Source organism: Notechis scutatus, chromosome 8 (genome assembly GCF_049901735.1).
Source record: "Notechis scutatus isolate UNSWTSFEM ecotype Mainland chromosome 8, rNotScu1.2, whole genome shotgun sequence".
Classification (NCBI taxonomy): domain Eukaryota; kingdom Metazoa; phylum Chordata; class Lepidosauria; order Squamata; family Elapidae; genus Notechis; species Notechis scutatus.
The window spans coordinates 19,942,678-19,967,894 of NC_142016.1; the positions used below are offsets into that span (position 1 = coordinate 19,942,678).

Consider the following 25,217-nt stretch of genomic DNA (forward strand, 5'->3'; position numbering starts at 1 on the left):
AGAAGAAGAAGAAGAAGAAGAAGAAGAAGAAGAAGAAGAAGAAGAAGAAGAAGAAGAAGAAGAAGAAGAAGAAGAAGAAGAAGAAGAAGAAGAAGAAGAAGAAGAAGAAGAAGAAGAAGAAGAAGAAGAAGAAGAAGAAGAAGAAGACAAGACAGATAGACAGATAGACAGATAATGGGTGAAGAGAGAGGGGGGAATAAATACTCCATCTGCCTATTTATTTTTGCAATCACAAAATTCAGGGAGATTCTTACCTTATTCTCAAGGTGAGAATTTCTTTTGAGTTCCTTTTGATAATATTTCCAGGTTTCTTCTGCTATAGGAGACGTTAAAGGGGGCTCCTTCTAGTTTTGTTTCTCAAGAGTCCTGGCTGGCAACCTGGAAGAATGCCTTGTCTTCAGATTTCATGGAAGATTGGGAAGTCAAGGAGACTTGACTGGAGGGAGGATGGGTCATAGAGTAAAAGGCAGGACATTTGCACACTTTTATTAACTAGCATACCACTCGTAAGTGCAAGAGTAAACCCCGCCCCATGCTACCCACAATGACTTCTCTGAGCTCCCAGTAAGCAAATGCTTCCAACGTACTGAAAGAACATTGCTTCATTTATTCTCTCCACACCCCCCTACTTTCTCTTTTGCTTATTTCTCAATTTGCTTTCTTCATTTTTAGACTGCTGTTCTTGCAGGAGATTGCTTTTTCTTTTTTCTTTTTTCTTTTGAATCGATGCCCACTGGGCTCAAGATTTGATTCCCCCAGCAAAGTAGAGCCAAACCCAATTATCTGCCATGCTCATCTGGAAGCAGATTCCTCCTTAGTCTCACATGAGTTGCATCATAGGTCTTTAAATTCCCATTGATGTCAGTGGTAGTTAAGACAAATCACCCCCTTCCCCCCAATTGAAATCAATAGGATTTCACCAGGCCTTCTATGGCTGTTAGAAGAAAGCAGCTAAATTCACACAACACAGTGCTCCAGCAACTAAATGTGCACCTCTGTTTGCCTAAAATGCTGAGCTGGTTTGGTTCTAACCATCATTCCTTTCTCATAACTTCCTTTGTCACATGACCAATAGTCTCCTAGCTTTGTTTATCATCAAATGCTTTGATGATATGGGTTGATTTAAGAAGCAGGTCAATTGTGTGAAAAAGAACCAGAGTGTAAAATTGGAAATTCTTGAAGTTGAAATCCACAGATCTTGAAGTTGCCAACCTTGAGAAATGCTGTCTTAGAAAGACAATTCTAAGAGGCACGGGGTAAGTTTGGTTAATGTTAGTCTTGGCTGGTTTGTTGATTTGTGCGTTTATAGTTCAGCGTACTGTACACATTCAGAAAAATGTGACACAATCTGTGAGTTCCAAGGCTGACAGGCTAGTGGGACATAGGACAATCGTGTTAGCAACATATCTTTGCAAGTGTGCATCCACAGCTGATGAAACAAAAGGGCAAAAATTAGTCAAGCAGAAAAGGTTTCTTCTTCCTTTCTCACCCACAAAATGGTCATTTGATTATCTATATATATATATTTATTAACTGTTTCCACTTTCTTCACAGCAGAAAAGGAATCTGAGTAAGTGTGCTTTTATTAGAGGCTTTCTTTATGGTGGGGAAGTGGAAGAAACTTGAATTTTCTTTCTTTCTCCCCCCCCCCCACAAGTAAAATCATTATTTTTAACCCAAGTTATTTTACCCCAAAGGACACTGATCTGGGATTATTTTTTCTGAATAGCTACAAATCTTTAACTTGGGCATCACACTGTGTTAAAGTAACATGCCAGAGACATTGATTTATTTACAGGTAATCCTTGCTTAAACGCCACTTGTTCAGCGACCGTTTAAATTCACAAGGGCACTAAACAAGTGGTAATTTTGACGGTCATCATATTTACGCTCATCACAGCATTTCTACTGGTACCTGATCACAATCCGAGAGACATTTCTTGCTGGTTTCCAACAAGCAAAGTGAACGGGGAAAATCAGCAGGAAATCACAATTTGTTGTGTTGTAGAAAAAGAAGAAAAAAACATCTGAAGAAAACCCAGTTGCCTCTTGAAAAAGCACCTTTGGGAAGAATTTCCAGCCCCAATTAATATCGTTAAGCAGAGATGATCTGTGTTAGATTTATACTGTACCTTTATCTTGTACACATCAAGGTGATGTACATAACCCCACTAGCAAAAACAATTTAGTGAGGTGAGTTGGGCTGAGAAAGAGTGATTGGCCCAACCAGCTTTCACGTCTAAGGCAAGGCTAGAATTCACCATCTCCTGGTGATTGGCTCAAAGTCACCCAATTGGCTTTCATGCCTAAGGTGGGACTAGAAATCAGGGTTTCTGGTTTCAGTGCTTTTAACCACTACGTCAAACTGCTCCTTTTTATCAGTGGTGGGATTCAATTTTTTTTTTACTACCGGTTTTGTGGGCGTGGCTTGGTGGGCATGGCAGGGGAAGGATACTGTAAAGCAGGGGTGTCCAACCTTGGCAACTTTAAGACTTGTGGACTTCAACTCCCAGAATTCCTCAGCCAGCTTTGCTGGCTGAGGAATTCTGGGAGTTGAAGTCCACAAGTCTTAAAGTTGCCAAGGTTGGACACCCCTGCTGTAAAGTCTCCAATATTTGCCGGTTCTCCGAACTATTCAAAATTTCCACTACCGGTTCTCCAGAACTGGTCAGAACCTGCTGAATACCACCTCAGCTTTTGATATAATAAATGTCACCATTTTAATTTGGGGTATACGGAGCAGATGACATTGTTTCAGAATGCTGAACTGGAGGAAATGATTCTTACGGTGACATTTGTGGGCTTCTTAATATTGGTGGATTTCTCATTCCAGCAATCCTTCATCACTGACCCTCAGCTGAGATTTGCATTCCGCCCTACCGCATCTGGAAGACCCGAAGCTCCCAACACAACCTCCAGTGGCAACCCTTGTGGCTGCATTTGTCCACCTTATTAATTTTACTGTGTGCTTTCTGGGTTAGTGCACTGTATAAGTCCAACCTAAGTCAGCTGCCACCTTACACTTGTTTGTGTGCTTCGCTAGCTACAATGCGGTGACAGTCTACCTTGAACTCTGGGGAGCATGGATAGGAGTGGGGGGAATGCTTGAAGGGGGAAAGTGATTTAACTGCTGCATCTCTCCAAGATGATGCTTCAAGGTCAGCAGGCTGGGAGAAGAACACAACTGCATATTTGAAATGACCATTCTGAAAACATCTTGCTTTAACCTGATTGGCCGTGTGTGTGTGTGTGTGTGTGGAGAGAGAGAGAGAGAGAGAGACAGACAGAGAGAGAGAGAGAGAGAGAGAGAGACAGAGGCAGAGAGATAGACAGAGAGAGAGAAAGAGAGGGAGGGAGACAGAGAGAGAGGGGGAGGGAGAGAGAGGGAGAGGGAGAGACGGGGAGAGAGAGAGAGAGAGAGAGAGAGAGAGAGCAATGGAGGCAGTGAAGGGAGGAAACAGAGACAGAGAGAGACAGAGACAGAGAGAGAGAGAGAGAGAGAGAAGAGAGAAACAGAGGCAGAGAGATAGACAGAGAGAGAGAAAGAGAGGGAGGGAGACAGAGAGAGAGAGGGGGAGGGAGAGAGAGGGAGAGGGAGAGACGGGGAGAGAAGAGAGAGAGAGAGAGAGAGAGCAATGGAGGCAGTGAAGGGAGGAAACAGAGACAGAGAGAGACAGAGACAGAGAGAGAGAGAGAGAGAAGAGAGAGAAACAGAGGCAGAGAGATAGACAGAGAGAGAGAAAGAGAGGGAGGGAGACAGAGGAGAGAGGGGAGGAGAGAGAGGGAGAGGAGAGAGGGAGAGAGAGAGAGAGAGAGAGAGAGAGCAATGGAGGCAGTGAAGGGAAGAAAAGGTGGAATTTAAGAGATTTTGACGCAGAATTCTCAGTTCTGGCTATGCTTTACTGCAATACACTTGGCTTCTAATAAAATTATACCTATATCAATAAACAGAGCCGAGGATAATTTCGATTTAGAAGTTTAAGTTTTGGCAAGTCAGCTTTAGTTTATGGTTCAGTGTATTAGTGAAGATCTAGGAAATGGATTGATACTATAATCAGCTTAAATGTGCTGTGTGAGCTCAGTCTGTGCAGCATTAATAGAATAGAAATAGAATTCTTTATTGGCCAAGTGTGATTGGACACACAAGAAATTTCTCTTGGTGCAAATGCTCTCAGTGTACATAAAAGAAAAGATTACATTCATCAAGAGTCAAGATTCATAAGGTACAACACTTAATGATAGTCATAGGGTACAATAAGCAATCAAATCATAGATCAGTGCCATGTGCAGGATCCTGTGAAGTTTGGAAAAAAATCTGGTCCTGTTGCATTATTTCTCCAGATTCTGCCACAGACAGAATCTACCCTCAAAGAAGGTGTGCTTTGTCTGTTCCCTGGCTACAAAAGGTTGGTCTGAGCCACACCCTGGGAACTTTTTGATCTGTAGACTTGCAAAAGGTAGCTGCCCTGATAGAAAATCACTTGTGCGACACCCAGAAGGGCCAGGAGCTTTCTAGATTCTACATTCTAAGTGTAATGGAGAACATTTGCCAGGACCACAGACCTTCCAGATTGCAAGGTAAGTGGAAAGAGATGTCAGAGGGAACCAGAGAAGCTAATTAGGAAGGGCTGCTGTTCATATTATAGTAATAAAATCTAATAATTAATGCTCTTCCCTCCTTATATCTCCTCATTTGACCACCCACCTGCTTCTTTAAGCAGAACAACATAATTACAGAATTGGAAGGGACCTTGGAGGTCTTGTAGTCCCACCTCTACTCAGGCAGGAAACCCTATACCAGGAATGGTTAACCTTTTCAGCACCGAGTGCTGAAACTGGAGCATGTGCGTGCCATACCTCCAGAACTCAGAAGAGAGCAGCTGGCCCCGTGCGCCTACACATGGCGACCAGTGGCACTTCTGGGTTCCGTCGCATGCATGCACACTGGACAGCTGGTCTTTGCACAAAGATCGCCGGACATGCGCATGACAGGACCTGGAAGAGCAGCTGGTGAGGGTGGGTGTGCTTACACAGTGTGCCACCTCTGTCACGTATGCCAGAGGTTCACCATCACGGCCCTGTAACATTTCAGGCAAATGGTTGTCGAATCTCTTCTTAAAAACCTCCAGTGTTAGAACACCCACAACTTCTGGAGAACACAACTCCTGGAAGGGCATAGATTGAAATCTGAGGATCTGAAGTGCTGTTGAACACCTTGAATGTATTCTTTAGCCTTCCTTCCAGAAGTCCCCATCAAATTCTTCTTATTCATTAGTTGACACCCTCATGTTTTCCCCAGGAGCAAAAAAACGAAGCCTTGAACAGGTTATGTTCTGATCTTACCTATTTCTTTCTCCTGGTCCCATTTATTTATTTATTTATTGGGGGGGAGGGTTGTCTAGGTTCTCTGATCTGCAACAATCTAGACAACTAGTAAATGGCAGGAAGGAAGTACCTCTTTACTGCCACCTAATGATGGCCTGGATTTTGGCAGCACGGAAATGGTAGCATTTGTGTGGCCCCTGGCATTTTGTGTATTGGCTGATGCAGTTCCAAAGTAAGTTTTGCATCATGGAAAAATGATCATCTTTGCCACTAGAATGATGTGCTGTAAACCCAAATCTCCACTTCTTATTTCTTTTCCTGTTCAAATATTGGAAAGAATGGGAGAATACTGCTCCTGGGAAGAACACATTTACCCTTCTTAGGTGCAACCAAATGGATAAACTTTTGTCCCTTAAAGAAATTAGCAGCTGTTGCTGTATGCTGGCTTTTGACCTCGTGACCCTCAGAACTTAAACTCACTGCCTTAATTGGAAAGTTCAAGAAGAAAAGGGAAAACATGGTCTTTACCAGGCTGTAGAAAATGCAACTTTGTGTGTGTGTGTGTGCGTGTGTGATTAAGGATTGTGGTGTTAGCCAAGCAGCTTTTTGAATTATTGCTCATCTTCATTGGTTCGTAAATGCTTTGTAATTGTTAGGTTGTTTATCCAATAACTCCCACTTCCTGTAATAGTTGAGCCGAAGAGATACAAGCCACTCAAGGTCATGCAACCAGTTTCCAAAATGAGCACAGATTTTGAGCCGGAGGCACCTCAGATGGCAACCTCCCTCCCTCCACACCACTCTATATTTAATTGAGTTTTGTGCTGAAGCAGGATCACTGTCTCTTTTTACCAGAGCCTCTGTGCCCTGGGATGGCTGCTTAACAGATGCTTGTGCAAAAGTGATGTTCGGTGCTTCCAAAGACAGAAAGAACGATTCAATTGCCAGGCCTTCATACAGCTACTAAAAGGATCCTGAAGGGAGGGAATTAGGTCAGTGAGATCAAAACATGACAAAATAGTGCAGACTTCCACCATCCTTTAAACAGGAGCCAGTCAGCAGAAAGATGATGTCTATATTGAAATTCTAGAACTAGAAAACCTTGAATTACGCCGTCTTCGGTCTGATTTAAGCATGGTATATAAAATCATACATTGCAATGTCCTACCTTGTGGTAATATATTTTATTAATCATTTTATCATTTTCTGTAAGGCCTTTGAATAACTAGCAGTAAGTCTAGGGAGATGTGGGCATTCTTGGTGGGGGTAGGAGTACCTTTGCTCATGAGTGTCTCATCCTGTTTGATTCTGCAAGTTTAGAAGGAATAGGAAAATAGGTAAAAGTTCAAGGTACACAGTTGTGCTTTCTCTTGGAAAAATACTTTATTAGTTTTACCTTTAAAAGAACAACATAACTACAAATTATGTACAACAAAAGACAAATAGGCCTTGGTACAGGCCAAGAGGGAGAGAGAGGAAAGCCTAAGAGAGGGGAAAGGGAAGAGTAAGGGAGGGGAAGGATAGAGTAGGGAAAACAGTTAAAATAAAACCATATTTTGTGACTGTCTGTAAGATCCTTTCTTCTTCAACAGTATCATCGGCGGTGCTTTTCTTTATCTCTGCTTCGGAGGCCCTCGGCCATAATTTTCCTAGAGGTGATCTATCTTTGGTTTAGCCAATTATACAAAGGATTCCAATTGTTGTAATAGGATGAGGATTCTTTGTTTTTAGTGCTTGGGTTAGTTTGTCCATTTCGCGCATTGTAAAATTTTCTGAATAACCATATGTTCAGTGGGAATGGAAGATAATTTCCAGCACTGGGCAAATGCCAGTCTGGCTGCGGTTAAGATATGAATTACAATATACTTCAATTTTTTGGGTATTTGTTTATCGAAAATTCCTAGAAGGAAGGACTCTGGTTTGTACTCTATTTGTTCCTTGGTTATTTCCTCTAGCCAGCGCCTAATTTTTGCCAGTACTTCTGGGTTTCCTTGCACGACCACCACAAATGGAAGAAGGTACCTTCTATGCTTTGGCATTTCCAACAATTGGGGCTCGTGTTGGGGTGCATCTTCGCCAATCTCAAGGGGCAGGTGCCATCTATAAAACATTTTATATGCGTTTTCTTTATAAGCTGCTGATTTCGTGATCTTAATGTTCCTGTTCCAGATCCTTTCCCATTCTGCTAGAGTAATGCTCCGTCCCACGTTTCTGCTCCATGCAATCATATTTCCTTTGACAATTTCTTGTTCTAATTCAGTTTCTAATAAATGTTTGTAAAATTTAGATATATTTTTTTTGCTCGGTCCTAATAGAATTTTGTCTAAAGTCTGTAATTTATTGTAGATTCCAAATTCCTTAATATCTTGTTTATATCTACTATGAATTTGAAGGTACACCCACTGATCAATTTTAAATCCTCGCTCTTGTAATTCTTGTCGGGTTTTCAGTTTTCCTTGTGGGTCTAATAAATTTTCGTACTTAATCATTTTAGTTATATCCAAATTATTAGGTGTACTATCGCTCCATTGGAGATAGCCAAATCGGTATTTTTAGATAAAGTTTTTTACGTTTTTTTCCAATTGGTTAATAAAGAGTCCCTGATAAGATGCCTATGGAAATATGATTGCCTGGGTTTCCCAGTTTCCACAGAAAGGCATGCCATCCTTTCTGCATATCGTGGCCTTCTAATATTAGTGTTCTTTTGTTAGTTAAATTCACCCATTCCTTTATCCATAGTAGGGTGGCTGCCTTGTAATATACTTCCCAGTTTGGCAGGCCTAACCCTCCTCTGCTTTTCAAATCTTGTAGGGCTTTTACATTAATCCTAGCTTTTTTTCCCCTGCCAAATAAATTTCAATGTTATCTTGTTTAATTCCATAAAAAATTTTTATTTAATTTGATTGGAATTGTCTGGAATAGATATAGAAATTTTGGCAGAATATTCATCTTAATCAGAGCAATCCTGCCCAATAAGGAAAGTTGTAATGTACTCCAGGAATCTAAATCTTTCTTGGATTGTTGGAGAAGTTTGTCATAGTTGTTTTCTTTTAATGATTTGCTTTGTGGAGTAAGCCAAATTCCTAAGTATTTAATTTTTTTTGTCACCTGTATTCCCATTATTGTCTCTAGTTCTTTATTCTGGTCTCCTGTTAAATTTTTAGACATTAATTTTGTTTTACCCCTATTAATTTTAAATCCTGCGACTTCTCCAAATCGTTCTAGTTCTTCTAATAAGTTATGTCCTTTTTCTATAGGCTCCTCCAGAAAAAACCAAATCATCAGCGAAGGCTTGTACTTTGTACTCTTCTGATTTAATCCTCAATCCTCTAATTCTCGAATTTTGCCTAATATACGTCAAAAGAGATTCTAGGGCGAATATGAAAAGCAGAGGAGAGAGAGGGCAACCCTGTCTAACCCTTTTTCTATTTTTATCGGGTCAGTTTGTTCCCCATTTATTAGAATATTTGCCTGTTGAGTATGGTAAATTGTAGTGACGACGTTTTGAATCTAGTGCCGAGGTTCATATTTATATTTTTTGAATTAAAAATGCCAATTTAAATTGTCGAATGCTTTTCAGCGTCCAAAAACATAAATGCAAATTGTTTTTCCGGATGGGCTTCATAGTATTCTGAAATGTCTATCACTGTTCTAAGATTATTCTTAATTTGTCGAAATGGGAGAAATCCATTTTGATCTTCGTGGATATGTGTGTTTAGAACCTGTTTTAGTCTATTAGCTATTATAGAAGAGAATAGTTTGTAATCTGCATTCAGGAGCGAGATTGGTCTATAATTGTTAATAAGTCTATGGTCTAGGTCCTCCTTCGGGATCAGCGAAATTAAGGCCCCCTCCACGAGTCCGGCATCTTGGCTGCTAGGAGTACCTCATTGAATACTTCCAGCATCAGTGGTCCAATTTGTTCTATGATTGTTTTGTAAAGTTCTACAGGTATCCCGTCCGGTCCTGGCGCTTTATTGTTAATTTGCTTCTCTATTGCTGACTTCAGTTCGGACCATGTTATATTTTTGTTTAATAATTCTTTCTCTTCCTCTCCAATTGCTTTTTCGTTTGCTTCCTCTAGATATTTCATTATTTTGTCCTCACAAACGTCTTCCTTTTTGTATAATTTCCTGAAGTATTTAAAAGTGATCTCTTTTTTCTTCTCTATCTCCTCTTGCAAATTGCCCTCTCGTCCATTAATTGGTGTATCATTCTTTTTCTTTCATTTTCTTAAGTTTGTGGGCTAACCATCTCCTGGCTTGTTTGCGTGCTCAAAATAAATTTGTTTAGTCATTTTCAGACTACTCTCCAATTTTTCTTGTTCCAATAAATTTAGATTGTGTTTAGTTGTTATTAACTGATTCTGTATTCTTTGATTTTTGGGGTTCTTTGTAGTTGGGTTTCTAAATCCTTAATTTCTTGTTGTAAGTTACTTTGTTGGGCATACTTTCTTTTATTTCTCATAGCATTGTAAGAGATAGTTGTTCCTCTTATAAATGCCTTCATTGTGTCCCATATATTTTGTTTCAGAGTTAGTTCATTATTATTTTCTTTTAAGAAGAAGTTCAGTTCTTCTTTCAATTTATTAGTGTATTCTTCTTCTTTATTAAGTGAGTGTTAAGAGTCCATCTTCTTTTTGGTTTTCTTCTACCTCTCCAGGTTATTTGAATTGGGTTGTGGTCAGCCCAGTCATTTGGTAAGATTTCGCTATCTTTGATTTCATTAATTAATTCACCATTTATCCAAGCCATATCTATTCTTGTCCAAATTTTGTGTGGGTTAGAGTAATAGGTAAACTGTTCTTTTTTGGGTTTAGTTTTCTCCAAATATCTACCAGATTCAGTTCGTATATCATATCCTTACATGGCTTCGAAAATTCTCTTTTTCCTTTTTTATTCTTACTCATGTTACTATGATCCTTCCGGTAGTCAGCAATAGAGTTAAAATCGCCAATCAGAAAAATATTGCCTTTTCCGAAATCTATTATTTTTTGGTGAAGATGTTTGAAAAATTTACCTTGATCATCATTTGGGGCATAGATTACTACCAGTAAAAATGTAATGCCATTAATCGAAGTTTGTACCACCAGGGTTCTTCCTTCAGGATCCGCCCAGATTAACTCCGCTTTTAAATCATCTCTCACAATATATTGCAATACCTTTCTTTTTGTGCTCATCTGCTGGTGCTGTGAATAATTTTCCCAGTTTCGACAGTTGTGCTTTCTCATGGGACTTTCCAGACTTTCCCATGAGACTTTCCATGGCTGTATGATCTCATCCTAGCAAGGTAACATCTGGGACTTTCCAAGATTGTGTGTTCTCATGCTGGTGAAGTAATCTCCTGTTGAGGTCATTGTTTTCTGAATATGCATACTGTATTTTTGCTGTGTTTTTTCTCAATAAATACTGCTACCTGAGTTCACTCAGGGCTGGCATTTTCTCAGACATTTCCCTGTGTCTCATTTCGAATGTCAGTCCACCATACTACCTGTCAATGAATACTTCAGCTTCAACCATAACAACACAAGAGCACACAATAGATACAAACTCAAAGTTAACCGCACCAAACTTGATTGCAGGAAATACGACTTCAGCAATAGAGTGGTCAATGTCTGGAATACTCTACCCGACTCTGTAGTTTCTTCCCCAAACCCCAAAAACTTTAACCTTAGACTGTCTACTATTGACCTCACCCCTTTCCTAAGAGGTCTGTAGGGGGCGTGCATAAGCGCACCAACGTGCCTACCGTCCCTGTCCTATTGTTTCTCTTATTCTTCTTTTATTTTTCGTATATGTACCCATTTCATGTATTCACAACTATGTATACACTTATACTTATTATCTTGTAAACAATTGGCAAATCAAATAAATAAATAAAATAAATAAATATCCCGGCTCCTAAATACTCCTGTTGTGGCCAGCCAGTTGCTGGCCTCTCCAGCAGCCGAATCATAGGAGGAGGAGGAGGCATGAGAGTCAGGGTCAGCTCCAAGGGGGAAGAGGGAATGGAGCTGGCAGAGATAGGGAAGAGGCAGAGCCTGGGCCATCCGTCAGCCCTCAGATGGAGAGTCACCAACCCCCAGGTCTGGAGGTGGCTGATGAGGAAGAGGAGGAACAGCTGGGTCCAGTGCCTGACGCGCAGCTGCGCAGGAGGCAGAGGAGAGGAGAGCAGTGGAAATCTATGGGCCGATCCTTGGGAAGGAAGAGCCACTGCTGCTAGCAAAGCCTCACCCTAGCTCTGGGGATAAAAGGCAGGGGGGAGAGATGAATAGACGTGGGGTTTGCTGTCAATTTATATCCCAGTGGCTTGCCCTGTCAGTGTTAGCAGGGGTGGTCTTAGAAGTTCTTTGTTTGGGCTGTTTACGCTTGGCTTGTTTGGCAATTTCTTGATTGGAATATTGTTTATTTGATTGGTTGTTTGACATTAATCTTGGAGTTAACCCCATGCTCGTATGGTGCTGATTGCTGGTGGATGTCTTGATCTCTTTATTCCCTTTTTCATTTGTTGATTGTCTCTTGGTCTTGTTGATACTGCATACTTTTGCATAGTAATGTTGTATCAGAACAACTCTGAATGTTCAGAGAGCATTTGCGTTAATCCTGAACTGCAAATATTCTCCTGCATTGGTTCCTACAGAAGCTCTGACATCCTTCATCCATCCCTCTAACATCCTCCTGTTTCCAGCTCTGCAGGTGGCTGATTTTGCACATTGTTCGCATCTAATCCAGGGCTATTCAGATCAGCTCGTGCATTCACTCAAACCATGTCCAGCTCCTCTGCTTCACTGGCTTCATGGCTCTGTCCTCATCACTCAGTCAGAGTATTTCTCCTTGCTGGAGGTCAGATCCAAGAAGAATCAGGTCATTTCCATTCTGGACAGAGTCTGTCACCAGCCAGCAGCAAGCCAAATATTTCTGGAGAAGCTGAAGGAACTGGAAGAGATCTACAGCCCTGAACTTCAGCACTGGCTGCAAGAGACCGTGTTCAAGCAGAGCAAAATATAACTTTTTATAATTCCACCAGGTATAAATACGTCTCAATCGCAGTGGTGGGATTTAAACCATTTTACTACCGGTTCTGTGGGCATGGCTGGGTGGGCGTGGTATGGCTTGGTGGGCATGGCAGGGGAAGGATACTGTAAAATCCCCATTACCTCCCACCCCACTAACCTGCTTTCCAGCTCCCTTGTTGACCTCTGGGCTGGAAGGCAAATTGGGAGGACTGCTTGGGAGCAGTTGGGAAGGAGACCCAGTCATGCTTTTGGCAGATTGGTTGCTGAAGTTGCTGTCCTTGATACATTGCTTAGCAGAGCTGCACCAGGACGATGTGACCCAGAAGGTCATTTCCAAGATGGGTGAGGTGGATCTGTTTGAGGCGACACTGAACTGAGCTGATTGGCATATGTCCTGAGTTGCTCAAAGTCTCAGGTGCTCCAGAATCTCAACTTAAGCTCCAGCAATATGGGCACTGGAGGACCGAAGCAGTTGCAGGACCATCCCCATCGCTGCAAAACTTTGCAGTGGGTATCGGTTTGGCAGTTTGTTGCCTTTGACCTAAATAGGCAGGGATGATGAGATTGAAAGAAATCAATATCCTATTCTCAGCTCCGCCAGGGAGGCAGAATCTACTCCACACTGTAGAGACGCATTGCTTTTAAATGACTTATTAAATCCTATGCCTTTCCCATGCTGTGCCATTCCTGGGGGAATTATAGTTTTATGGATGTGCTTCAGCCTTTAAAGCTAACTCTAGAACCTCTCCTGATCCTGAAAGCATGGCTGCTGCTAGCATGACCTTTGCAGAGAAGGAGGGACTATTCATAGTCCCTTCATTAAGTTATTCAGAATTCGGGTTACCGTATTGCCGTGATGGAGAACCTATGGCATGCATGCCACAGGGCCACACAGAGCCTCTCTAGGACACGTGAGCCGTCACCCCAGTTCAGCTCCACCACACATGCACTCATGCCTCCCACCAGCCAGCTGATTTTCAGGTTTTGCTGCGCATGAATGAGGGGGCGGAGCACATGCTGGAGATGCATGTGCATGCACGGGCTGGGGGAGCATGCGGGGCTGCAGCCCCCAGGAGGTTGCAGGGAGGCCTACTAGGCCCAAATGGGGTATGTGCGGGGGAGTGCGCGCACATGCGCTGGGGGCAGAGGAAGCACAGGGAGGCGTGCATGCATGCACGGGGGAGCGAGGGTGGAAGCAGGTGCATGCACAGGGGGCAGGGCGAGTGGGAGGGGTGGCGTGTGCATTGCATTATGGGTGCAGGCACGCACATGCACTATTGTGCGTGCACACACGCACTTTCAGGACGCGACAAAAAGGTTAGCCATCCCTGTTATTATATGTACAGAATAACTCTTGAGTAACAAGGATATGCACAGGGAAATGTTTATAAGAGTAGTTATGAATAATTATTCAGCCACACACAGCTACACTGAATTGAGTTAAAGTTTACTTTAAGAAATAGCACAGTCCAATAAACAGTCCAGGTCATATACGTTTAACAGTCCAAAGAATATCCAATTACAAAGTCTTCTTACCGGTTGCCTTTGTCATTTACAGTAAACAAAGATAGCACAGCATAAATACAACAGATAGCAATAGAATAGAGTGTCAGAGAGAGCAAGCTATGATTTCTAGCTCCCTGTTATGGCAATTTGCAACACAACCAACCAATTGGAATATTACAGTGAGCTTGTCTTAAAGCTACAAACATACACTGTTGGTTTATATATTGCCAACCCAACTAATTGTTGGACAGATTCCTAACAATCACTGCCCTATTGCATTCTCCCCAGCTCCTATCCATAGTTTTTGACTTAACTCCATTGGCACCCAGGGTTATACTTCCACCCTAGTGGGGCTCCAATCCTTTCCTGGGAAATTCAAATCAAGAGGTCATCCCCGGAGTTTTCTTATTCTTAGCCGTCTTCTCCAAACCATGTTATACAAATCAAATACTTAAAATGGAAGGCGCACTTACTGTTCTCTTGCATCAGACGTGTCAAACTCAAGGCCCGGGGGCCGGATTTGGCTCATTGGGTGCTTAGATCTGGCCCGTGGGGTCACCCTGGAAACAGTGAAGGATTGGCCCACAGTGCCTCTGCCAGGGAAAACATAGCCGGGAGGGCTGCCCGTGGCCCTCCCGAGCTCCGTTTCCACTGGAAGAGGGTTGCAGGAGGCTGTCTCAGCCAAAAATGGAGCCCGGAAGGGTCACGCTGCAGAGTGCTAGCAAAGCAAACTACTAGAAAAAGTGGCATTTGATCAAACGAGGGACGTCGAGCTGGCCATGTCCACCCTGGCCACACCCACACCGGCTCCCTGAGGTCAAACACAACCCTGATGTGGCCCTCTATGAAATCAAGTTTGACACCTCTGTCTTACACTCTTACTGCCTTCCATTTTAATGAGATTTTGGGGAGTTAAAGTTCACACATCGCCAAGGGTGAGAAATTCAGTTTTGTGCCTCTTAGATTTCTGCCAACAAGACCAAGTTGTTCCTTGCTGTCTCTGTTTCCTCTGCCCCCTCACTTTCACAGCCTGGTTTTGACTTCCTACTCCAGTTTCATTTCCGGTCTTTCTTTTTTAAATAAAAATAAAAATCCCCTGCTTTATTTAAAACCTTTCATTTCCTTTATTTAAAGCAGAAGCATCCAACTTGGGCAACTTTAAGACTTGTGGACTTTAAGTCCCAGAATTCCCCAGCCAGGTCAGGCTGGCTGGGGGATTCTGGGACTTGAAGTCCACAAGTCTTAAAGTTGCCAAGATTGGACATTCCCTGGTTTAAAGCTTGTTTCTTTTCTATCCCTTGTCAAAGAAACTCTTCCCATAGCAACTAAGTGATACATATTTATACCTCCTCCTCAATCTAGGGTCTTCCAGATGGGTCAGGTTATATTATGGAAATCAAGGAACTGGACCCAGAGGTGGTATTCGGCAGGTTCTGGCCAGTTCTGGAGAACCGGTAGCGGACATTTTGAGTAGTTTGGAGAACCGCCGAATACCACCTCTGACTGCCCCGCCAACCCCATCTATTCTCTGCCTCCCATTGAGTCCCAGCTGATTGGCTGGGTCTTCTTTGGTTGCCCTGCACAGGAGAACGGAGCTGGAAAGCAGGTTAGTGGGGTGGGGAGGGAAGGGGGATTTTACAGTATCCTTCCCCTGACATGCCCACCAAGCCACGCCCACGAAACCACGCTCAGAGAACTGGTAGTAAATTGTTTTGAATCCTATCACTGACTGGACCCCCAGAACATCTGGACTGGTTAGAGCAAGGAGTTGTATGTGATGATGGTGCATTTTTAAATATCACACAAGTTCCCTTTAATGTGCCTTTAAATCCTGATCACACTTGTCTTACAGGGAAATGTGACCTTTAAGCTACTAGGGTAGCTAAAGGCAGTGGCTGCAACTGCACAAGCATGCCAGAAATGGTTAGCATTAGCCTTGATATTTAACCTGTTTGATAAGCTGTTGATCCCCGTGGGTTGTGCACCTTCAGAGAGTGGATTCATGCTGTAACCAAGTTAAGTCTGTTGTATTTCAGACTGCAATACAATTCTTTAGACTGGGAAGCAGCCGAAATCAAAGCAACAAATTCTAAGGTTCCCGCCCAGTGCGGTCTGGAAAGACTGGCGTAAGTAGAGACGCTCCTAAAACACTTTCTTTAAAATGCATGTTGGCAGGGGAACGCTGGGAACTGAGCTGCTCAGGTGGCAAAAACGTGGTTTGTTAGGGCGGCTGCTGATGAAACTCTCTTTGTGCAATTAAGCTAGCTACTCTACAGATTGAAAGTGGAAGTTGTGCATTGGTTTCCGAACATTTCGTTAGGTAACATGAAGCTAGGTAACATCTTCAGTGGAATTTAGGGGATAACAGATAATAATAACAATAACAACAACAGATAATCAGAGTTGGAAGGGACCTTGTAGGTCATCTAGTCCAACCCCCCACCCAAGTGGAAGACCCTACACCATTTCTGACAAATGGCAGTCCAACCTCTTCTTGAAGGTCTCAAGTGATGGCGCTCCCACAACTTCCAAGGGCAACTTCTGTTCCATTGGTTGATTGTTCTCACTGTCAGAAAATTTCTCCTTATTTCCAGGTTAAATTTCTCCTTGTTCAGTTTCCATCCATTATTCCTTGCCTGGCCTTCAGGTGCTTTAGAAAATAGTTTGACCTCTTCCTCCCTGCGGCAGCCTCTCAAATATTGAAAGACTGCTATCATGTCTCCCCTGGTCCTTCTCTTCACTAGACTAGCCATGCCCAGTTCCTGTAATCGCCAGTGTTCAGGATGTCAGTGTTCTTCTGAAGGGACGCGGTGATCAGAAATCCTCGGCTGGGTCTTCTTTCGTTGCCCTGCACTGGAGAACAGAGCTGGAAAGCAGGTTAGTGGGGTAGGGAGGGAATGGGGATTTTGTAGGAACCTTCCCCTGCCACACCCAGCAAGCCACGCCTACCAAGCCGTGCCCACAGAACACCAAACCCACCAAGCCATGCCCACAGCTGATCGGCTGGGTCTTCTTTTGTTGCCCTGCACAGGAGAACGGAGCTGGAAAGCAGGTTAATAGGGTGGGGAGGGAACGGGGATTTTGCAGTATCCTTCCCCTGCCACGCCCACCAAACCACGCCCACAGAACTAATAGTAAAAAAATTTTTTGAAACCCACCACTACCAAAAACCTCTCTCTTTTTGTCCATCTCAGAGAAAAGAAGGATTTTCATAAGCCCAATTTTTTTTTTCCTGACATTTTTGGAACATTTAAGGAGCATATACTACGCTTTTTTTTTTTGGCCTAAAAAAGCCGTCCCCTCCAAATATCTGCCATTACCAATAAAACAAATCTATTGAATAAAACGTGAAGACTGTAAGACTTTGGGTAGACCTAAAGCAAGCGTCAGTCTTCCTAATGGACATCTGTTCAGTGGCAGCCACTACCAGTGTGGGCTTCTCAGCAAAAGTTTGGACTCTCTAAATGCCACACGCACCCACGAGTTCCATCTTTGCGTGATACGGGAGGTGGGTGGAGGGAAGAAGAATTGCCAGCAGGATTTTCCGAAGAAAACCCATGATTTTATGCTCAAATCAGATTGTATGTGTGCTACCTCAAAAAAAAACCTCCACAATAAATTTGTTTTAAAGTAAATTACTAGAATTGTCAAGGGGGGGAGTGTTCCTCCCAGGATTTTGCACTCAGAAGCAGATTCTATGCAAAAAGAAAGAAAAGAAAAGAAAACCAGATAGCCAAAATACATAATCCGTTTTCAAATTAAACGATTGCTACCTATTGAATGCATAGGCTATAACGCCACCTGCAGAAAAACGTAAGTTTCCTTCAATTTTAAAATAAAACTGAAAATAAAACTTCCTCCTGGAGGGAGGAAGAAGGATCTCTCTGGAGTGTGTGTGTGTGGAAGGAAGAAGAAGTAGAAGAGGAGGAGGTGGAGGAGGAAGAAGAGGAGGAGGGGAGGGGCAGGGGAGGAGGAGGAAGAAGAAGAAAAAGAAGAAGAGGAGGAAGAAGAGGAGGAGGTGGAGGGGAGGGGCAGGGAGGAGGAGGAAGAAGAAGAGGAGGAGGGGAAGAGGAGGAGGAAGAAGAGGAGGAGGGGAGGGGCAGGGGAGGAGGAGGAAGAAGAAGAAAAAGAAGAAGAGGAGGAGGTGGAGGGGAGGGGCAGGGGAGGAGGAGGAAGAAGAAGAGGAGGGGAAGAGGAGGAGGAAGAAGAGGAGGGGAGGAGGGGAGGGGAGAGGAAGAGGAGGGGAGGGGCAGGGGAGGAGGAGGAAGAAGAAAAAGAAGAAAGAGGAGGGGGAGAGGAAGAAGAGGAGGAGGTGGAGGGGAGGGGCAGGGAGGAGGAGGAAGAAGAAGAGGAGGGGAGGAAGAAGAAGAAGAGGAGGGGAAGAGGAGGGGAGGAAGAGGAGGGGGGGAGAGAGGGGTAGGGGAGGAGGAGGAAGAGGAAGAGGAGGAGGAGGAAGAAGAAGAGGAGGGGGAAGAGGAGGAGGAAGAAGAGGGGGGGAGGAGGGGAGGGGGGAGAGGAAGAGGAGGGGAGGGGCAGGGGAGGAGGAGGAAGAAGAAAAAGAAGAAGAGGAGGGGAGAGGAAGAAGAGGAGGAGGGGGAGGGGAGGGGCAGGGGAGGAGGAGGAAGAAGAAGAGGAGGGGAGGAAGAAGAAGAAGAGGAGGGGAAGAGGAGGTGGAGGAAGAGGAGGAGGGGAGAGGGGTAAGGGGAGGAGGAGGAAGAGGAAGAGGAGGAGGAGGAAGAAGAAGAGGAGGGGGAGAGGGGAGGGAGAGGGAAGAAGAAGAAGAAGAAGAAGAAGAAGAAGAAGAAGAAGAAGAAGAAGAAGAGGAGGAGGAGGAGGAGGAGGAGGAGAGAGGGAGGGAAAGAAAGAGAGAGAGAGAGGAGGAGGAGGAGGAGGAAGAAGAAGAGGAGAAGGGGAAGGGAGGAGGAGGAAGAGGAAGAGGAGGAGGAGGAAGAAGAAGAGGAGGGGAGGAGGAGGAGGAGGAGGAGGAAGAAGAAGAAGAAGAAGAAGAAGAAGAAGAAGAAGAAGAAGAAGAAGAAGAAGAAGAAGAAGAAGAAGAATCTAAGGAGGAGGAGAAGAGGGAGGGAAAGAAAGAGAGGAGGAGGAGGAGGAGAGACAGAGATAGACAGAGACACACGTTCTCCCCCACCTTCTATACATTTGTTCTCCCCCCTCCCTTCTATACATTTCTTCCTTTGTTAGCATTTGACCCTCCCCCTTTCTCTAGCTACGCCCCTACTCCAGTCTTATGCTTTACGCTTCGAGATCGCTTCCCCTGGAAAGAGCCGGGAAAGCCCACGCGTGACCAGGGACCAGACTGCCTAAAGGTGGAGACAGTGAGGGGTTTCTCCCCTCCCCCCCCCACCTTCGTCCCCGTTATCCCCGGCAAGGGGATTGGAAGAGCCCTTCCCGTCCCGATCAGCCTGCAAGCTTTCTCGCGGTGGGGGAAAGGCAAACAACCTCGTCCCGATGCGCGAAAGATCTCCAAACTGGCTTAAGCTGCAGTGCAGGCCATGCATTGCATGAAGTTTTGGTTGGGGATCATTTATTTATTTATTTATTTATTTGATTTGATTTGCCAATTGTTTACAAGATAATAAGTATAAGTGTATACATAGTTGTGAATACATGAAATGGGTACATATAAGAAAAATAAAAGAAGAATAAGAGAAACAATAGGACAGGGACGGTAGGCACGTTGGTGCGCTTATGCACGCCCCCTACAGACCTCTTAGGAAAGGGGTGAGGTCAATAGTAGACAGTCTAAGGTTAAAGTTTTTGGGGTTTGGGGAAGAGACTATAGAGTCGGGTAGAGTATTCCGCTGTAGTTCAACTGATCGTAGAAACCGCACTATAAAGATATGTAGGGGGGAGAATGAGATGAGGATTTTAGCTTTGGGAAAAAGAAAAAAAACATTGCCAGATTCTTAGGACTGTAACTTGGGCAGATTCTGAGTTTTTGGTTAAGTCAACTGAATATAACAGAATAGCTGAGTTGGAAGGGACCTTGGAGGTCTTCTAGTCTAACCACCTGCTCAGGCAGGGAATCCTATACCATTCTAGATGAATGCTTGTCCAATCTCTTTGTTGGCCTTCTCAGTAAATAACAGCCCTAGGAAGGAGAAGTGCTGGGTTTCTACAATCAGTTTACACCTGGTTTTAGTCATCTTTATTCTTTATACTTAATTTCACAGAACCTGACTATGACACTATTAAATCTAGAGTAGGCTAAAGATACACCCAGAATGTTATTAACTTCTCTCTCTTAATAAAAAAAAAAAGCAGATGAATGATCTCCAGAAGCCACCTGGAAGTGTATGAAAAATACAAATGTGATTTTGAGTTTTGCGTGATACGCTTCCCTGGGTATGAAACCTGTATTCTGTGTTGACCTTCTTAATCAAAAGCTAGACCAGTGTTTTCAAACCTGGCAACTTTTAAGAGTTTAAGGACTTTTTTTTTTCCAAATAATTTTTTTATTTTTATTTCTTTAAAAACATCTTTTAGGTGAACAGTGTGGTTCCAGGCTTTTAACATGTTAAATCAAACAAGACCATAATCACAAATACAGCTTTCTTATCTAATTTTGCATCATTATCTATTACCAATTTTCCTTTTTTATATTTCCATACGTTGAGAGTTTAAGGACTTTGAGTTCAACTCTCCAAAGTTCCCCACGAGAAGTCCCGAGACAAGCATCTGTAGGGATTCTCAGTCATCCAGGTCAGGATTGTCCCAAAGGTGGTTTTCCGGAAGGGAACTGGACTTTCTGATTTGTTTTTCTTTTGAAGACATTTCACTTCTCATCCAAGAAGCTTCCTCAACTCTGACAGGATAATGGGGAATGGAAGGATTTATATTCCTTGCAGACAGCTGGTCATTTGCATCCTTTCAGAGGGTCACTGAAGCACTCTGAAGTTTATCTGTGTCCTCAGAGTCGCATGAATAAGGATGGATGCAGGTTACCAGCTGTCTGCAAGGAACATAAATCCTTCCATGCCTTACTATCCTGTCAGAAGTGAAGAAGCTTCTTGGATGAAAAGCAAAACATCTTCAAAAGAAAAAACAAAAGTTTAGTTGCCTCCTGAAAAAGCACCTTTGGGACAAACGGTTTGGGACTGTGCAAAATGCAAACCAGGTTAAAATCTTAAGTTAACCACACTGGGTTAATGCACCCACTAACCTTTTTCAACGTGTTGTATGAACCTGGCCAGTCTCTTTTCAAACAGCCTGCATGTACCTGTGTTCAACTCTGTTAAAATGCAACCACGGTTTTTCTTCTTCTAAAGAATGAGCAGTGATTTTCTGAACGCGATGCAGTGTAAATTCTATGCCAAATATTTTTCCTAATATATCTTATCTACTTATAATGATAGTCCTTTTCAGAGTAAATGCAGGGAAGAGAAGGAGTGCAAGAAATAGTGCAGTATTATCAACGCTGACTGGTAGCAGCTTCGCGGGATTTGAAGCAGAAAGCTTTCCTCACTCAAATCAACCCTTTTTGAAGATAACATTTTGGAGGTTAAAATAAGGCTCTGTTTTGGGGGAAAGTATAGGTAGTCCTCACTTACAAACACAATTGAACCCCAAATGGATGTTGCCGAGGGAGAAATTTGTTAAAAGTGAGTTTTGCCCCATTTTATGACTTGGCTCGCCCCATTTGTTAAGTGAATCAGTGCAGGTCTTCAATTAGTAACACGGTCGTTAAGTGAATCTGGCTTCCCCATTGACTATTGCTTATCAGAAGGTCACAAAAAGGGATGACTCTGGGACACTGCAACTGTCATAAGTTTGAGTCAGTTGTCAAGCATCCAAATGAAAATCACATGACCATGGGGATGGGTACTATGGTTGTAAGTGTGAAAAAGTCACTTTTTTTCCAGTGCCTTTGTAACTTCAGTCACTAAATGAACTGTCGCAAATCAAGAACTACCTAAGTTGTTTCAATTTCCTAATGTTCTTTATTTGTTTCGGAGGTTTATTTGATGGTTAGAGTCTTCTGTTGTGTGTTTCCTGTGGAAGGGAAGGCAGGAAGATGACGTGTAGATTAATTGATAAGACTTTTGTCCAAAAAAAAAACACCAAAAAACCCCACCATTTTTTTTCAAGCCTATTGAAAACAGGTTTGAAGAAGTAGTTTTCTTTGTTCAGAGTTTTGCTAATTCAGTGCCAGAAAAATTAATTCAGTGGCAGAAAAATAAACACAGATGTCTGATGCTTCATTTAACATCTTTATAAACATAAGTAGATTTCTACAAACCAGTTGTCGATTTCTTCAACATGGATAGGACGTGCCTCCCGTCCTTGTCCTATTGTCCCCATTTATTCGTACCTATTTCCTGTATTCTTACTCATGTTTATACTTATACCTATTATCTTGTAAGCGAGTGACAAATCAAATCAAATAAATAAATAAATAAATAAATGGAGCAAACTCAGACAGAAACATGTTGCAAGTAACTTCAGTAGCACAGAAACAGACATTAGTTTCACTTTAGTTCAGCAGGCAAGCAAGCAAGTTAGTTTCATCTTCAACAGACAGACTCAGACCTTAACATAGCTGCAGAGGTTAATATAGAGCAGTGATGGCTAACCTTTTCAGCTTGGTGTGTCGAAAATTGGAAAAAAGTGTAGCCTTCCTCGGGTCGTGTGTCACTTCAAGAAATATCAATAATTTGGTTTATGACGGACTGGGCTGGGGTGATCACACAGGGCTGTGAAACTCGTCTCCCTGGTCTCAGGGCTGCAGGTGCAGGATGTGGGGATCGGAAGGCCACCTTACAGGGCTGTGAACCTCATGGATCTCCTTTCCTCCTGTAGCGTTCCTGAGGTAATGAAACTGACAAACCTCAGTTTATGGCGGTTAAAACTGGTTCTCTGCTGCAAAGATCTCGTGGCAGCGGTGACACCATGCCTCCATGCAACAAGCAGGGAGCAGGGATTGGAGCAGAGCACAGGCAGCCTCTAAATGTGCAGGTTTTCCCCACACCAACAGGCGTGTCAGTCAAAGTGCCTCGGCGTGTCACGAGTGACACGCGTGTCATAGGTTAGCCATCACTGATATAGAGCCATGCCTAGACCACTAGTTTCAGTTTCCAGCCTAGGCTACTTCTAGTTTCAGTTTCCAAACTCTCTTCATTGGCTGACTGAGTTGCTATGCCTATTCATTGGCTGACCTTGTTACCAAGCTCTATTCCAGTTCATGAATATACTCTGAGATTCTTGACAGTTGGCTTTGTGTTCTCCTTTTTCCTACAGCCTTTGGGTCTCCTGGGAATCACGCAGAAAGTCCTATGGCTGAGAACCAGAAGCCTGTTAATCATGAGGCCCTTGAAAGAAGGCTGGTGCTGATGCCACCTGGGTCATCCACCAAAGACATGTCCACATCTGGAGCTTCTGACCTGCATCCTAACTCCTTGGGACATGTGACATCATCCAGCAATCTGTCCTCCTTAACAGTGCCCGTACGCTTGGATGTCCTGTACTTCTTGCTGAACAGTGCTGCCAAAGGGGCCCAGAATGCCCTGGCTCCCCTACCTATTCAGAGTGGGCAAGGATCTGTCTCTGCGTGTCATGGCCTGGGTGCTTCACAGGCAGGGAGCTGCTGTAACAGCTGCCAACCCACCTGCCATAAGGCTTCTGGTAGTGCTCCTTACGCCTGGCACCCTAGTACGCCTCACCGTGATGATACAGTTTATAGAAACTCTTATTCTCATGGCAGTGGAATCCCGGATAGGCAGCACAACCAACGGGCCAGGGTTGCCCAATGGGATGGTGGGAAGAACTGGTCTGGATCCCCTCAAGCAGATCCGGCAAGGGGATGGAAACGATCCCAGTCCCCATTGGGATGGAAGGAGAGGCAGAGAGATGAAGGCGGGAGGTATTGGAAAGGGGACAACTGGCAAAGGAAGGAGGGAAATTTCAGGAAGTCTTGGAGCAACCCCAGGGAAAGCCTGGCCGAGTCAACTCCTTGGTCTTCAGGCTCGCCCAACAGCAAAAGGGAAGGCGCCTCATTTGGAGAACATACTCTGAACATGAAGAGGAAGCGAGATGGAAATTGTTGGCAAGAGATGTGCGATGGTCCCAAAGGCCAAAGATACTCGACCCATGGCCAGATTGAATGGCCAAGGAAGCAAGGGCCTCAACAGCCTGCCAGCGTCAAGGATAATACTGCAGTTGCTGAGATGACTACCACAACTGGTCAGGATAAAGCAGAAGATTGGGAAGCAGAATATCAGAACATCCAAGAAACCGCCAGCGCTCCTGAGTGTTTTTCCAATTCTTCCCTTCAGGACAAAGAAATGAATACTTCTGAAGCAGGAGATAGTTACGACATAGAATGTGCTCCATCTACGGATCTACTCAAACAGAAACTGGAGACCTCTCCCCTTCCCAAGTCCCTTTCCCAAGACCAGGCAGCTACATCTACTGAGATGGAACCCACCGCGTCTGACTCGGATTGGAAGAAGAATGGCAGGTTTGCCCATTATCTTCTGAGCCTTTATTCTGATGTCCCGGAGAAGTCAAGTTCTGAATGTTCTACAGATCTGACCATCGATATAGATCCAGAGAAATCTAGACCAGAAGAGGAAGAGGCCATGAAGGGTGCACCTGATGAAGAATCAAAACCTTTAGCGTAGATTATGGGTGAGAGATTAGCTAGGAGGAGAAAATGAGGATATCGTGTAGTTTAACAGATTTGGGATCTAAGAGGAGATTTCTCCAAAAGTTTCCATTTCTGGAATTCCAGAGCAGTTTAATTGGTTAAGATAGACATTTGACTCCAGTGTAGGTAGGTTGTGGTTATTATGTCTTCTTTTACAGATCATTCACAACCTGTGTTGTCTTTTATTCATGAAACAAGGGTTCTTCTGACATAATCAGATACACCTGCTATCCTTTCCAAAATAGGCTACATCAACCAGTACTCAACCACCTTGCTATTTGAAGAGAATGGAAAAAGCAGTGGAGAATTGCATTTGTGGCATCGTTTATTCTTAGTCTGGGGTATTTTAAGATATATCACCAATGGAAAGCTATTTCATATTGTGTTAACTATCACAGCTTGTTGTTGTTGTTTTTTTCAATTGGCAGTTTGTTACAATGGAGGCATCCTACTGAGTCCATGCAGTCACCCACATCCAATTCTGCAAAATGCCCATTGTGGGTTCTGTAGAAATGATCCATGACTTTTAAACTACAGTCTGTCTGGTTTCAACCCAAAGATTAATGCCTATTACATTCAACATCTGAAGCACAGAAGCTTGAAATCATCATGCAAATCTCAGAATACAGACTACATCATTGCGAAGATGGTTATCATTTCACTGCATGGGAGAAATTGTTAGCAAAGACCATCCATGCTTTTTTTCTT

General features: G+C 43.5%; 1 protein-coding gene across 1 annotated transcript; it reads left to right on the forward strand.

Annotated features, from left to right (window-relative positions):
- Positions 1-23,136: 23,136 nt before the first annotated feature.
- On the forward strand, positions 23,137-25,206 carry LOC113423258 (uncharacterized). Its single transcript, XM_026684575.2, has one exon. The coding sequence runs from the start codon at positions 23,137-23,139 to the stop codon at positions 24,481-24,483; it is 1,347 nt and encodes a 448-aa protein (XP_026540360.2). The 3' UTR covers positions 24,484-25,206.
- Positions 25,207-25,217: the final 11 nt, after the last annotated feature.